General features: G+C 52.5%; 7 protein-coding genes across 9 annotated transcripts; 5 read left to right on the top strand and 2 right to left on the bottom strand.

Moving 5' to 3' along the window:
- Positions 1-85: 85 nt before the first annotated feature.
- LOC6503688 (protein sym1) lies at positions 86-3,482 on the bottom strand. The gene is made up of 5 exons (XM_001963884.4): positions 3,036-3,482; positions 739-886; positions 600-682; positions 369-551; positions 86-307 (listed from the first exon to the last, which is right to left on the bottom strand). Exons 2-5 carry the CDS (start codon positions 872-874, stop codon positions 149-151), a joined length of 561 nt encoding a protein of 186 aa, XP_001963920.1. The 5' UTR covers positions 875-886; positions 3,036-3,482; the 3' UTR covers positions 86-148.
- Positions 880-2,000, top strand: LOC6503959 (trypsin-1). The gene is made up of 2 exons (XM_001963885.4): positions 880-1,514; positions 1,571-2,000. Exons 1-2 carry the CDS (start codon positions 1,038-1,040, stop codon positions 1,937-1,939), a joined length of 846 nt encoding a protein of 281 aa, XP_001963921.1. The 5' UTR covers positions 880-1,037; the 3' UTR covers positions 1,940-2,000.
- On the bottom strand, positions 1,994-5,289 carry LOC6503687 (mpv17-like protein). Of its 3 annotated transcripts, none has more exons than XM_014905543.3 (5): positions 5,155-5,289; positions 2,704-2,873; positions 2,494-2,627; positions 2,306-2,437; positions 1,994-2,235 (listed from the first exon to the last, which is right to left on the bottom strand). In XM_014905543.3, exons 1-5 carry the CDS (start codon positions 5,157-5,159, stop codon positions 2,077-2,079), a joined length of 600 nt encoding a protein of 199 aa, XP_014761029.1. In that variant the 5' UTR covers positions 5,160-5,289; the 3' UTR covers positions 1,994-2,076. The 3 variants fall into 3 exon arrangements, with proteins under 3 accessions (XP_014761029.1, XP_001963922.1, XP_032308388.1); XM_001963886.4 differs by lacking the exon at positions 5,155-5,289 and adding an exon at positions 3,501-3,640; XM_032452497.2 differs by lacking the exon at positions 5,155-5,289 and having other exon boundaries at positions 2,494-2,651; positions 2,704-2,835.
- On the top strand, positions 3,778-5,499 carry LOC6503960 (GDP-fucose protein O-fucosyltransferase 2). Its single transcript, XM_001963887.4, has one exon. It carries the CDS (start codon positions 3,841-3,843, stop codon positions 5,314-5,316), a length of 1,476 nt encoding a protein of 491 aa, XP_001963923.1. The 5' UTR covers positions 3,778-3,840; the 3' UTR covers positions 5,317-5,499.
- An 85-nt stretch (positions 5,500-5,584) lies between these two features.
- On the top strand, positions 5,585-7,853 carry LOC6503962 (large subunit GTPase 1 homolog). Its single transcript, XM_001963888.4, has 4 exons — positions 5,585-5,838; positions 5,901-7,191; positions 7,248-7,453; positions 7,524-7,853. The coding sequence occupies exons 1-4, from the start codon at positions 5,737-5,739 to the stop codon at positions 7,740-7,742; spliced, it is 1,818 nt and encodes a 605-aa protein (XP_001963924.3). The 5' UTR covers positions 5,585-5,736; the 3' UTR covers positions 7,743-7,853.
- A 159-nt stretch (positions 7,854-8,012) lies between these two features.
- Positions 8,013-8,988, top strand: LOC6503963 (enoyl-CoA delta isomerase 2). The gene has a single exon (XM_001963889.4). The coding sequence runs from the start codon at positions 8,139-8,141 to the stop codon at positions 8,919-8,921; it is 783 nt and encodes a 260-aa protein (XP_001963925.1). The 5' UTR covers positions 8,013-8,138; the 3' UTR covers positions 8,922-8,988.
- Positions 8,989-9,094: 106 nt separating this feature from the next.
- Positions 9,095-10,654, top strand: LOC6503964. The gene has a single exon (XM_001963890.1). The coding sequence runs from the start codon at positions 9,095-9,097 to the stop codon at positions 10,652-10,654; it is 1,560 nt and encodes a 519-aa protein (XP_001963926.1).
- Positions 10,655-12,200: the final 1,546 nt, after the last annotated feature.

Consider the following 12,200-nt stretch of genomic DNA (forward strand, 5'->3'; position numbering starts at 1 on the left):
TGCCGCCATGGAACCAGGGATGAAAAATGTCAGCAGTGTGTTTTCCAACACTGAGCGATGTGGATGAATCTGGGCACACAGGAGCTTTTCATACGTTAAATGGCTACTTTATTCAAAAACTATTATTACAGAAACAATAACAGGCACATTAAATGGCTGTGTCCACCTCGTGGTGCTCCAGATGCTTCATATAAGCCAGGAAGCAGGTCCAGCAAAGGCTGCATGCGCTGATGAACGGAACACGGTTCCGCTCCGGGATTAGAGTGAAGTTTATGGTGGCCACCAGGGGCCAAACTGACAATGCCACCTATGGAGCGATAAGAGTAGCATAATAAACCTCAAGGAATCGTCTCCACGGCTTAACATACCTTGTATGTAGGCAGGAACTTAATTCCGACCTCGGCCACGGCTTCCTCCACCGTCTTGGACTCTAGGAGACTCATGAAGAAGTAAAAGCATGTCATAGCCCCGGGTGTATAGGATATCGTCTCCACTGCCGCCTTGATCACTCCGGTTTTAAAGGAAGTCTGCGGCCACATGGCGCTCGAGACCTTAGCGACAGTATATTAGTATCTGTTGCTGCAGGAATCGTCACTTACCTTGACCCAGCCGTAGAGCGTGGGAGCCACAAAGAATCCGCCGTACATGCTGAAGCGCAAGACACGCCACCAGTCATAGGTACCTGAAAGACCACAGAGAATGGACCTTTTCCTAGCAGACACAGCTCCAGCTACTTACCCCAACTCCTGCCCTCCACCGTCTGCTGGATAAGGCTGCCCGTGGGCCAGATCAGACTGTACGATATCATGCCGCGCATTATGGGGTAGCGGGTGACGAGCGCCTTGAAGTTCTGCCACAGCAGTGGGGCCGCCATTGCAATCTCGGCCTGCGGAATCACAATCGCGAAGTATGCATCTCATTAGCATGGATAGCTGAACCAGCAGGCCAGCCCATAGGCAAAGTATAAATGCGGGTCCCACCCGTTGGCCCCATAAAATAGCCAGCTCCCTTGGCGGGTCGTGCACATTGATTCCGACATGGCTTCGAGTGCACGGCTCGCGTTGTGCCTACAGATCTCCTTCGTCTTGGCTGCCGCCTTTAAAAACGATGGAAAAATCGTGAATGGAACCACCGCGGCGCCCGGCGAGTTTCCCTTTGTGGTCTCCCTGCGTCGTTCGAAGAGTGGCAACCACTCCTGCGGTGCCACGCTGCTCAACTCCTACTGGGTACTCACCGCCGCCCACTGCGTCCGAGGATCCACACCGGAGCAGGTCGATGTGCAGTACGGCAGCCAGCGTCTAGCGCGAAACACCACCCAGCTGGTCAAAGTAGCTGCCATCCACGTGCATCCAGGATACGATCCCCAGAACAAGTACGTCCACGACATAGCACTTCTGCAGCTGAAGGATTACGTTTCCATGAGCAAGCGCGCCCAACCGGTGCGGCTCCCTGAGCCTCGTCAGCACACACCTGGAAATGCTAGTGCTGTCCTTGCTGGATGGGGTCTGAATGCGGTATGGATTAAATATCATATCCTTGGGAACTCTCTTGATCCCTTTTCCTGTTTCAGACTGGTGGCGTGGTACAACGGCACCTCCAGAAGGTCAACCTTCAAGTTTTCAGCGACCAGGAGTGCAGTGAGCGTCACCAGGAGCAGCTGCATAGCAGTCAGATCTGCGCCGGCGTGCCAGAAGGCGGGAAGGGCCAGTGCAGTGGCGACTCCGGAGGACCCTTGCTGCTTACCAACTCGGACACCCAAATAGGCATCGTATCCTGGAGCAAAAAGCCGTGCGCACGACCCCCGTTTCCCGGAGTGTTCACGGAGGTGTCGGAATACGTTGATTGGATTGTAACCACCGTGGGCAGCTCATCTACCCCGTCGTCGCTGTGGGTAGGCCAACTAGTAGTGGGGCGGTCGCCACCAGCCCTACTCAGTTAGGGAACCATCCGTAAGAAAAACACTTGGAACACCCCTCAGTAAAATACCTCTGCATAAAATATACGTCTATCTCTATCTAATTCAACAATTGGCCTAAACAACAAACAAACAAGGAATTTGGATTACTAAACAAAAGGCTACTCCTCCACAGCCGGCTCGTTCTCGTGGCGGGATTTCATGTAGGCAAGAAAGATGGTCCACATCAGGCTGCATATGCTCACGAAGACAACGCGGTTGTGCTCCGGCACCAGCGAGAAGTTGATGGTCTGCAGGAAGGGCCAAATGCAGACTCCCACCTGGATGGGTGCACGGATTAGTAATGGGCAATGAGCGGGATCAATGGAGCAGGTTCTGCAAGCGGATTACCTTGTAGGTGGGGGGCGCCTTCTCTATCGTTTCGTCGATGGCCTGGCTGAAGGTCTTCATCTCCAGCAAGCTCATGCCCATAAAGAAGCTGACGCAAGCGAAGGGTCCGTAGGAGAGCTGCTCAGTGACGGCCTGAAAAGGTTGCGATGAGCTTAAGCGTGTTCGCCCCGAGCTGATGGCGTCCTTACCTTGACGATGCCTGAGCGCAGGTTGGTCTTCGGCCACATGGCGCTAGTTAGGCGCACCCAACCGTACAGAGTGGGCGCCACATAGAGGGCTCCGAAGAGACTGAACCGAAGCGCCCGGGCCCAATCGTAGTCTCCTGGGTTTTAGCATTGGATGAAGGCTGGGAGGTGGAGGAGGAGGTTCAGATGCCACGACATGATGCTTCTACTTACGCGGACTCTTGCCTTCTATCGCCTGCTGGATCAGACATCCCGCCGGCCACATCACGGCATAGGTGAGCGCTCCCTTGGCCATGGGATGGATCTTCATCTTCCCGGCTCCCTGAATGCGGAACAGGGATGCCTGGAGAAGCTTAACCGACTGAGGCACCATATCTTGAAAACTGTTCAGAGGCTCTAGTCAATTCCCTGCCCATCTGCATCCTCAACAGCAATAGCAACAGACACTAGCAACTAACAAAACTAAAAACGGCCGGCCAAGGTCAGAGTCTGCGAGGAGGGGAGCTGGCCATGGTCAAAGGCTAACGGGTTAGAGGGATACTTGCGTGTTCTCTGGCTGCTTGGATCGGCACTCGATCGCGGTGGATGCCGCACGAAAACTAAAAGTTCCACCCCCCTGAGTGCAATTTCTAATTTCGAACATGGTGAGCAACGCGCCGGGGCCACTCCGAGTGCAGTTGATGATGCACGAACATTCGATGAGGGGAAAAACCTCTGCGCCGATCTTGACCCTCAAATGTGGCCACAGAGCTCTCCGAGAGTGCGTGTCATCTGGCGGAAGTGTTCTCACAAGGACTTTATGTAACAGAGCTAGAGGGGATGGGGGTCCCCGCTCGCTACCCCAAAGATTTCGCATGAATGGAAAATAACGGCACGTTTGGCGCAATGCCAGTCATCATGCAAACAGATTACGTCGCTCGTAAACGGAAAACTAACAAAGCAGGACCGTATGGGATGTTGTTGTTGGTCTGTTGCTGTTGCTGTTGCTGGGAATGGGGCTTCTCACTTACTTGGTGGGGTGGGGGTTGGGATTTTGGAAATGTGTACGGGGGCCCGGAATAGCCTTAGTCTAACTTATTGGAATTCTAATTTGTACTCTGGTTGCGCGGCGCTCCACATCTCGCGCCCGTCGTCATTCGCGTAACTAGCGATAAAATCGAATAGCAGTGTTTTGCTAAAGTCAGCTGCTTGTGATTATCCCCAGCATTTCGCCAAGCTTACCAGGAGGGGGTGGGACGCCCAGACGGCCAGACGGCCCCAGCAGCCGGGTTTTTTGTTTCCCGAGTATATGGTCACTCTAAACTGCAAACTGTTGGGAAAAAAGCGCCGAAAACAAATTATCCACACACTATGCGAGTACGGTGGCCAGGGACAGAGTCCCTGGCGTTCCTCCTGCTGCTCCTGACACTCTTCCAGCTAACGGCTGCCTACCGCAACAAGTCCAGAGTCCTAACTAGGAAAATCCCCCGACGCCGGGATGCCACTTGTCCGAGACATTTGATCCAGGAGCTCCTGCCGCTGCCCGACACCTGTCCGCCGGCAGTGCTTCGTCTACGAGGTGTCGTCTACATCCTATACGACGTGAATCTCTCCGAGGGCTTCAATCTCCGACGGGACGTATACATCCGCATGGCAGTTTTCGTGAGGCGACTACGGCAAAAAGAACGCTTCCGCAACGTGCGTCTCGTACTGCCCCCCTGGCCGCGGCTCTATCACTGGAACTCTCAAGGGCTGCGGCAGAGCAACCTGCCATGGAGCCACTTCTTTGATCTAGCCAGTCTCCGCCGCTACGCTCCGGTGCTGGACTATGAGGAGTTTCTGGCCGAGCAGCGCCTGTTTGGCAGCCCAGGCGCTCCCTTGGTGCACGTAGCACACGCATTCCGTCTGCAGCATTACGACCATATGCTGGATCAAGGAATATTTAGGGACAAATTTGAACGTGTTACGGATGCGCCTTGCAACGAGAGATCCCTTTCCGGAGGACCGATTCTCCAGCAACCGGAGCTGCGGGTAGAGCGTTTTCATTGCGTCCGCTTCCAGGGCAGTGCTGGCCTTTTGGGAAAACTGCTTCGCCAAGCTATTGCCGAGGACACAAGCGGACCCGATGATGCCGACGACATGCGTACCTATGCTGTGCTCTCGGCCGAGACAGTGCTCCACGACCACTGGGGCGACGAGCACTTCTGGCGGGCTCGTCGCTCGATGCGTTTTTCTTCGTCCCTCAGTAATGTTGCCGCCGAATTCAGGAAACAGACTCTTGCCACAAAGGACGACGCTACCGGAGTTCAGCGACCGGCAATGTGGGAGCTGGAACGCCCAAAGCGAAATGCCCGCGGCGGGGACTACCTTTGCGCCCATTTGAGGCGCGGGGACTTCGTGAGAGCCCGGGAGGGGACCACACCCACCCTGAAATCGGCCGCCCAGCAGGCAAAGCAACTGATGCGCGGCTTCAACCTGACCACCGTGTTCGTGGCCACCGATGCCACTCCGTATGAGTTGATGGAGCTAAAGGAACTGTTCTACCGATTCCGTTTCGTCCATTTTACGCCCGAATCCAATGTCCAGCGGCGGGAGTTAAAGGACGGAGGTGTGGCCGTGGTGGATCAGCTTGTGTGTGCGTATGCCCGGTACTTTGTAGGCACATATGAGAGCACATTCACTTACCGCATCTACGAGGAACGGGAGATTCTTGGGTTCCCGCAGTCGAGTACCTTCAACACCTTTTGCAGGGCGCTGGGAGGCGTCTGCTCCAGAAATTCGGTCTGGCCCATTGTGTGGGATGATGGCAACGATTTTGAAGACGAGGAGGAGGAAGATTTGTACTGAATACTCGCTGTGTTATCAACTATTGTACTAAGCATCCCATAGCTATGGAGACCATCCTCTCAATCCTGCTAAGACCACTCGAATCCTAGTTGTAAGCCCACGTTTATCAGAACTGTAACAAATATTCCAAACAGCCTGCGATTATGTACCAAAAAATAAATAAATATTATTCCATGTTTTGTATGAATGTGTAGTTTTGGGCCTTTGGAAGTTGCCTTTTGTATTTACGTATTTCAAAATTACGCGCCATTCATTCAAACTGTCTGGCCCAACACACACTCCCCACCGTGTGGCTCCACCATCGAATTGTTCAACCAGGTGGCAGCTCTTTCCCATCAGTCAACTCGGGAAAGGCAACGAATTGCACGTGTTTTTATTTTAAAGAATTGTTTCACTGCCGGGGTAGTTACTTATTTTACAATGGGTAAGAAAAACAAGGGCACCACGCCCAATCTGGGACGCCAGCTGATCAAGGATCGGTTTGGCCACACGCCCCGCAGGAAGGTGGACAACGACACAATGGTGCGTAGTGCGTAGAAGCAGACAGAGATCAAAATAATAAACAAGATGTTCCACTCCCGTAGCTTCACACCACGGAACTGCAGGACGGCTACGACTGGGGCCGCCTGAATCTTTCCTCCGTGACGGAGGAGTCGTCCTTTCAGGCTTTTCTGCGAACTGCTGAGCTGGCCGGCACAGAGTTCCAGGCGGAGAAGTTGAACATCACATTCGTGAATCCGAAGCAACGGGTGGGACTGCTGAGCAAGACACAGGAGCAGAAGATGCACCAGAAGCACCATGAGCACCGTGACCAGCTGAAGATTCCCCGCCGTCCCAAATGGGACAAAAACACCAAACCAGAAGAGCTGGAGCGGACGGAGAATGAGGCCTTCCTCGACTGGCGACGAGATCTCGCTTTGCTTCAGGAGGACGAGGAGATCATCATGACGCCCTACGAGAAGAACCTTGAGTTCTGGCGTCAGCTGTGGCGGGTCGTTGAGCGCTCGGATGTGGTGATTCAAATTGTAGACGCCCGCAACCCGTTGCTCTTCCGCAGCGTAGATCTGGAGCGGTACGTTAAGGAAGTGAATCCCAACAAAATGAATATGATTCTGGTCAACAAGTCGGATCTTCTGACGGCTGAGCAGCGTCGCCACTGGGCGGAATATTTCGACGGCGAAGGCATTCGCACGGCCTTCTATTCTGCCACACTGGTAGAGGAGGAGTTGAAGCGCGAGGCGGAGGCAGCTCGTCAGGAGCCCGACTCGGAGGTACAGGAGCTGCGTACGGCGGCCGAGGAGATTCAGAAGTCCCTGGACAAATGGGAGGGAACCTTGGAGGTCATCGAGCAGAAGCTGAAGATAATGGAGGTCAAGGATAAGCTACCTCGCCTTCCCACCGATAAGAACAGCTCTCAGGTGCTGTCCCGCCTGGAGCTTATAGAGTTCCTGCGTCACATTTACTCCGGGCCGAGGCACACAGAGCAGCATGTGACCATCGGAATGGTGGGCTATCCGAATGTGGGAAAGAGCAGCACAATCAACTCGCTGATGACCGTCAAGAAGGTCTCTGTTTCGGCCACTCCGGGAAAGACAAAGCGTTTCCAGACCCTCTTCCTGGACAAGGACATCCTGCTGTGCGACTGCCCCGGCTTGGTTATGCCCAGTTTCGTGCTTACCAAGGCGGACATGTTGCTCAATGGCATCCTGCCCATCGACCAGATGCGTGACCACGTCCCGGCTGTAAATCTTTTGTGCGAACGCATTCCGCGCCATGTTCTCGAGGACAAATACGGCATCGTGATAGCCAAGCCCTTGGAGGGAGAGGATCCGAATCGTCCACCGCATTCTGAGGAGCTTCTACTGGCCTACGGATGTGAGTATATATTTGTGACGGTTGTACATTGAGATGAGCCTTTCTTTTCTTCATAGACAACAGGGGCTTCATGACATCCAACGGGCAACCGGATCAAGCGCGTTCAGCTCGCTATGTGCTCAAGGATTATGTCAACGGCAAGCTTCTTTATTCCCTGGGACCGCCTTCCGTGGTCCAGGAAGAGTATCACATCTTCCCTGAGCGCCAGCGGAAGGTGATCGAGGAGTCACAGCTTCCCAGCCAGCAGCAGAGAGCCATGAGGGTAAGGACTCCACCTTGTAGCCTTTAAGGCTGCGAAGTATTCCGTCCTAATGATCGCTTCTCCTTTTCAGATTGATAAAAGCCAGTCGAAGGCTTTGGACCAGCAGTTTTTTGACGATAAGCCCAACCACGCCCATGTCAAGGGGCGTACCAACTTTCCACACGTCCGCTTGAGCAACGACGGATCCTTGGTGGCCGCCGCCGATCCGATGGCAAAGCCCTGGCGCCACGTCAAGAAGGAACGCCGCGAGAAATTGCGCAAAAAGTTCTCCCACTTGGACGAGCACTAATCCCTGGTTGGAGTGCGCGACTATTTATTAAACTGCACCCTGTATATTTTTAGCATTAGACTTTCTTAGCTATTAAAACAAACGCCGGAGCGTAATCTCGGGAAAAAGAAAGATCAGAGTGCGTAATTGCCCCCATAAGTCGATAACCTCCCCAAGCCACTTAATCGCGTTACGGAGACAGAGGGGGGATTGCTCATTTGCATACACATCGCATACACAGCATACGATCACATGCATGGTAGGAGGGGGAGAGCTAGTCCGCTCCACCCCAGCGGGGCTGAGAGGGTGCAGTGCGTTTCTGTACTTTGATCGCTTGATAAACATGTCTCTCGGCAGGTCTTGCCTCCTGCTAAAATAAGCAAGAGGCAGTTTCTGTCTGAACGTCGCGAATCGACGATGGCCGCGGGTGCAGACTTCCAGCATTTCGGACAGCTTTCGGTGGGCCGCGGCTCTGCTGGAGTGCTGCGCATTCAGTTCGGGCCCACTTGGCAGCGTCGCACCGTTTACGAGCTGATGAGAGCCCTGGATCTGGCCACCAAAGACGAGGACATCCGAATAGTTGTGCTCTGTGGAAATTTTTCCGTAGACTGCGGTGGCGATTCCTATCCCCTGGAACTGAAGCAGGGGCTGCTGAAAAGAACCCGGCAGCGGGCCACCGAAGCTATAGATCATCCCGACCCGGTGGAGGAACAATACATACACGAGAAGGCCGCCAACTTCGTGATGCGCTCCCTGGCCAAGAAGCTCCTGGGCCACAGAAAACTCCTAGTGGCCTTTGTCGAGGGTCAATGCCTGGGACTGGGCTTCAGCCTTTGCAGTTTGTGCGATCTAGTCTATGCCACTGAATCGGCCAGCTTCCATCCCGCCCTCTCACACCTTGACTCCTGTGCGGCAGTGGGCCCCAACTGGACGCTTCCACACATCCGGGGGCTGCTGCTTTTGGGGGAGCAGGCGGATGCTCAAAGTGCTCGAAATGACGGTGTGGTGGCCGGCGTAGTGAAGGATTCCCTGGAGTTTTGGAGCCGGATGGATCAGTATTCACATCTTCCCTCCACAGCGCTGATGGCTACGAAGAAACTTATGCTCCGACCCTGGCGAGAATCCTTGATGGCCGAGCTGCGCGAGGAGTCCACTCCACTGGCCTCCCAGAGACGTCGCCTAGCCCGGCCCAAGCTGTAGGATGTATTTTGTATCCTCTAAAACATTTTTAATTCTAAAAACGATTAAATAAAACTTAAAAATTAAACAAAGCTATTAGTCTCCCTTTAAGTAGGCTGTGGAATCCCATCTGAAAACTGTCAGTTCCGATTTCGGACAGGCCCCAGACCTTGGCTCAGATTTTAGTTTGCAACATGTCTGACTCAGAGACAACAGCTCGAGCCGAGAGCTCCGACACCACTTTGGTTTCCTCAAAAGAAAATATCAATGCTAGCGAAATTCCCGAAACCGAAAACATCGGCGATGGTGCCTCTAAACCGGGGGCCTCTGAAGCGAAAAGCAGCAGCAGCGACAACGTATCGGAGTACTCTTTAGAATCAAACCAAACCATTACGGGGGATGCTGGAACTCAGGAGGATGATCCGTCCTCCTGCCCGCCTTCGTCATCTAGTTCCGATGCCTACACGGCTTGCAACACGGCGGCTTTCCATTGGAGGACCTTTACGGACAACGACTACGCCGACTGGAACACCATAAAACAGCTGAACAAAAGAGTGCCTTTCATCTCATTTTTCTCTATCTTGAAAGTGAAACAGTGTCCGACGACTGTGGGCGACCAGCAGTCGAAGCCAACACTGCAGAAACTGGTTGAGGAGCGGGTAGCTTGTAACTTATGTGCCACAACCCGCATTTGGGTAGGAGACTTCGATCACTTCGACTGCATTCCCAGTCTGCTCAAGTGCTACTCTGTGTGGTTCGCCACTCGCGACTGGCGGCTCCAGGAGTTTGAGTTCGAGCCCAATGATGTGCCAGCCGTTGGTTTCGAAATGCTTTACAAGTGGATGCGCACCACGGAGATCCCTGAATTGGAGAATATTGTGCCGACGCTCCAGGCCGCAAAGCACCTGAAGGTTAGTCTGCTGGAAACCGAGCTCTGGAAACGAGTGTCCCACGACTCGGTGCGGGAGAAACTCGCCTTCCGCTGTTACGTCCAGGCCCAGAAGCTACCAGAGCTGGCAGAGCTACGTGAAATTATGCTTTCGCGGATACGGAATTACTTTTTGCCAATGGTGGGAAGTCAGCACTTCCTCGACCTGGATGTGGACGCGCTGGAGCAGCTGTTGTTGCGTGACACTCTGGGCGTCAACTCGGAGATGGAGATTTTCTTTGCAGTGCTGCGCTGGGTGGGTCATTGCCCGGAGTTGGTCCATAAGCGCCTGCCCCATATGCAGCGCCTGATGGACTGCGTCCGCTTCCATTATGTGCCAATGACGTTCCTGTTTAGCTTGCGCGAGTCCTGCACGCGCACTGACAAACGTGAAATCTTCCGCCCAGACCCGGTGCTCCTGGCTCTCAACACGGATCCCCGCACCATGTCGCGCATGGAGGACGCCATGGCATTCATAGGTACCCGATGCCAGTACAATACCGATGAGTTCGTGCTAATGTGCAGCCGCAAAGCCCTCGAGCTGGTGTACCCACGACTGTGGCAGTACCACCCCAAGTGCTCCTATCATGCGCCGAAATTGGTCTTCCCGTACAAGCACAAGTTCACGGCCACAGACTTTAGCGAATATATTGCATCACTGCAGGAGGCTTGGTCTGGTGACGGACCCGAAGATTGGGGCAAGTCGCAGATGGAGGACTTGGAGCCGGATATCTTGATTTCGATACGCGATGGGAAAAAAACAGCGAAATCGGATGAAGTTCGCAGCGCAACTCCAACTCCTAGCTCGGCTAGAAGACGAAAATGATAAGGATGTCATTGTTACACTCCAGACTACCAACATATGCATACCTTTCTATACTAGGTGAACCTTTAGCCATACTTTCTACACCGTTTTATGTTCCTGTTTACAACAAGCCTCCTTATGAATCGCCGAGCAGAGTCAAGGATCCAGCCGTTGGTGGAGAGTCCTTGCGAAGAAACCTAGTTTTCGGCTTCCTTCTGTGCTGTAATATCCTTAAGAAATTTTAAATTATTGCTATCTGCCTGAGAAGAAAATGGACTACAAATTAAAGACCAATAGAACTTGAGCTGTGGAAGATACTTTCAAACCTAACCGATTGGAGAAAGGCGTTGCCATTCGATTCTTGGTGATGGGAGTTTATCGATAACTAGTGAAATCGAGATCACAAAATGGGCGCACGGCTTTGTGTTGCTAGCATACTTTTCGGCATAAATATAACGAAAAAACGAATTTTAAGGCAGTTTTTCTAACATTTCAACCTGTTGCCGGAAATTGTAGAAATTCGCCATAGGCAGTTCCGTTATTAGGTCCCCAGCACTCCCAGCGGAAGTTCTATTTTCCCAGCTTCGGCTTTGCTTCGTTTTATCTTCGCGCAGACTCTTATGCGGAAAGTATAAAAATAAAATATACAAAATACAATGGGCCAGCATGTTTTCCCAAAACATTCCATGAAAAGGATTCTGACTTTCTCCCGCTCTTTTACTCTTGTTGTTAGCTAAAATTCCAGCACATCTAACGGTCAATCGCTGCGTGAAACCGGAAGGGGTGGAAGGGCGTGTGCGGTGAGCAAGGTGAGAGAGGAGGAAGCTGGCGTGCGCACTTCCGTGATTACCGGTCCGCTCCCGTTTGATGTTCTTGTTATTGCTGCCTTCTCTTTTGTTTGCTCCAAATAAACGAGCTGTAGCTTAGGAATCTCATTTCATTCCACAGCACAGCATCTCTCTCACACACAGAGATGCTTTCGCACTAAGGAGGTTCTAAACCTCCTTACAACAGCTGATATGACTGTGAAGCACAATGGGCAGAAAGAATGTCAAAAGAGGACGATTTATTGCTATTATTTATTATTATTATTAAAATAACGATGTCACGATTGTTTTTTTTATGTATTCGTGTAATCTATGCGTCTTTTGGCTTGATTTGTAACTCCAAAGAAAGTTAACCCATTAAGTGTGCTATACAATTGATTGATAACAAGAATGGTACAATAAACTAAGTTTATAAAGCTAAAGAGATTTGTATTTTTTGTTCAGTACAGTCTTGTGGCCGGCTCTTGACTTCCTACCCCAGTTTCAGATTAATCCGGCGCTTCTACGCCACAGAATTGTGATTACGGTAAACTGAAAACTTTGGCAAACAATGCTATTGGAACCCGGTCAAGTGCGTTGCAGTTGTAGTTCGACAACCACCGTTCCGGAGCCCGGACTAGGTGGCTCTCTGGGAACACCTCCCTCCACTTCCACCTTCCCTGCCGCCGCCATCTCGTGACTGGCATCTCACCGCCTGCGTAGTTGAGGCGTACTTTCTCTCTGTGGCTCGTTCTCCCGCT

The sequence above is a fragment of the Drosophila ananassae genome, chromosome XL, assembly GCF_017639315.1.
Source record: "Drosophila ananassae strain 14024-0371.13 chromosome XL, ASM1763931v2, whole genome shotgun sequence".
In the NCBI taxonomy this organism is placed as follows: Eukaryota; Metazoa; Arthropoda; class Insecta; order Diptera; family Drosophilidae; genus Drosophila; species Drosophila ananassae.

What these genes read in the sequence shown, in the direction of transcription:
- LOC6503688 (XM_001963884.4), bottom strand. Translation starts at nt 874, where the DNA reads ATGGCGGCCCCACTGCTGTGGCAGAACTTCAAGGCGCTCGTCACCCGC. An exon ending in GGTGGAGGGCAGGAGTTGGG is followed by an intron (nt 683 to 738) that starts GTAAGTAGCTGG and finishes GTGGTCTTTCAG; the next exon opens with GTACCTATGACTGGTGGCGT. An exon ending in CGCTCTACGGCTGGGTCAAG is followed by an intron (nt 552 to 599) that starts GTAAGTGACGAT and finishes ACTGTCGCTAAG; the next exon opens with GTCTCGAGCGCCATGTGGCC.
- LOC6503959 (XM_001963885.4), top strand. Translation starts at nt 1,038, where the DNA reads ATGGCTTCGAGTGCACGGCTCGCGTTGTGCCTACAGATCTCCTTCGTC. An exon ending in CTGGATGGGGTCTGAATGCG is followed by an intron (nt 1,515 to 1,570) that starts GTATGGATTAAA and finishes TTCCTGTTTCAG; the next exon opens with ACTGGTGGCGTGGTACAACG.
- LOC6503960 (XM_001963887.4), top strand. Translation starts at nt 3,841, where the DNA reads ATGCGAGTACGGTGGCCAGGGACAGAGTCCCTGGCGTTCCTCCTGCTG.
- LOC6503687 (XM_014905543.3), bottom strand. An exon ending in GATAGAAGGCAAGAGTCCGC is followed by an intron (nt 2,628 to 2,703) that starts GTAAGTAGAAGC and finishes GCTAAAACCCAG; the next exon opens with GAGACTACGATTGGGCCCGG. An exon ending in AGGCGCCCCCCACCTACAAG is followed by an intron (nt 2,236 to 2,305) that starts GTAATCCGCTTG and finishes GCACCCATCCAG; the next exon opens with GTGGGAGTCTGCATTTGGCC.
- LOC6503962 (XM_001963888.4), top strand. Translation starts at nt 5,737, where the DNA reads ATGGGTAAGAAAAACAAGGGCACCACGCCCAATCTGGGACGCCAGCTG. An exon ending in AGGTGGACAACGACACAATG is followed by an intron (nt 5,839 to 5,900) that starts GTGCGTAGTGCG and finishes CCACTCCCGTAG; the next exon opens with CTTCACACCACGGAACTGCA. An exon ending in AGCAGCAGAGAGCCATGAGG is followed by an intron (nt 7,454 to 7,523) that starts GTAAGGACTCCA and finishes TCTCCTTTTCAG; the next exon opens with ATTGATAAAAGCCAGTCGAA.
- LOC6503963 (XM_001963889.4), top strand. Translation starts at nt 8,139, where the DNA reads ATGGCCGCGGGTGCAGACTTCCAGCATTTCGGACAGCTTTCGGTGGGC.
- LOC6503964 (XM_001963890.1), top strand. Translation starts at nt 9,095, where the DNA reads ATGTCTGACTCAGAGACAACAGCTCGAGCCGAGAGCTCCGACACCACT.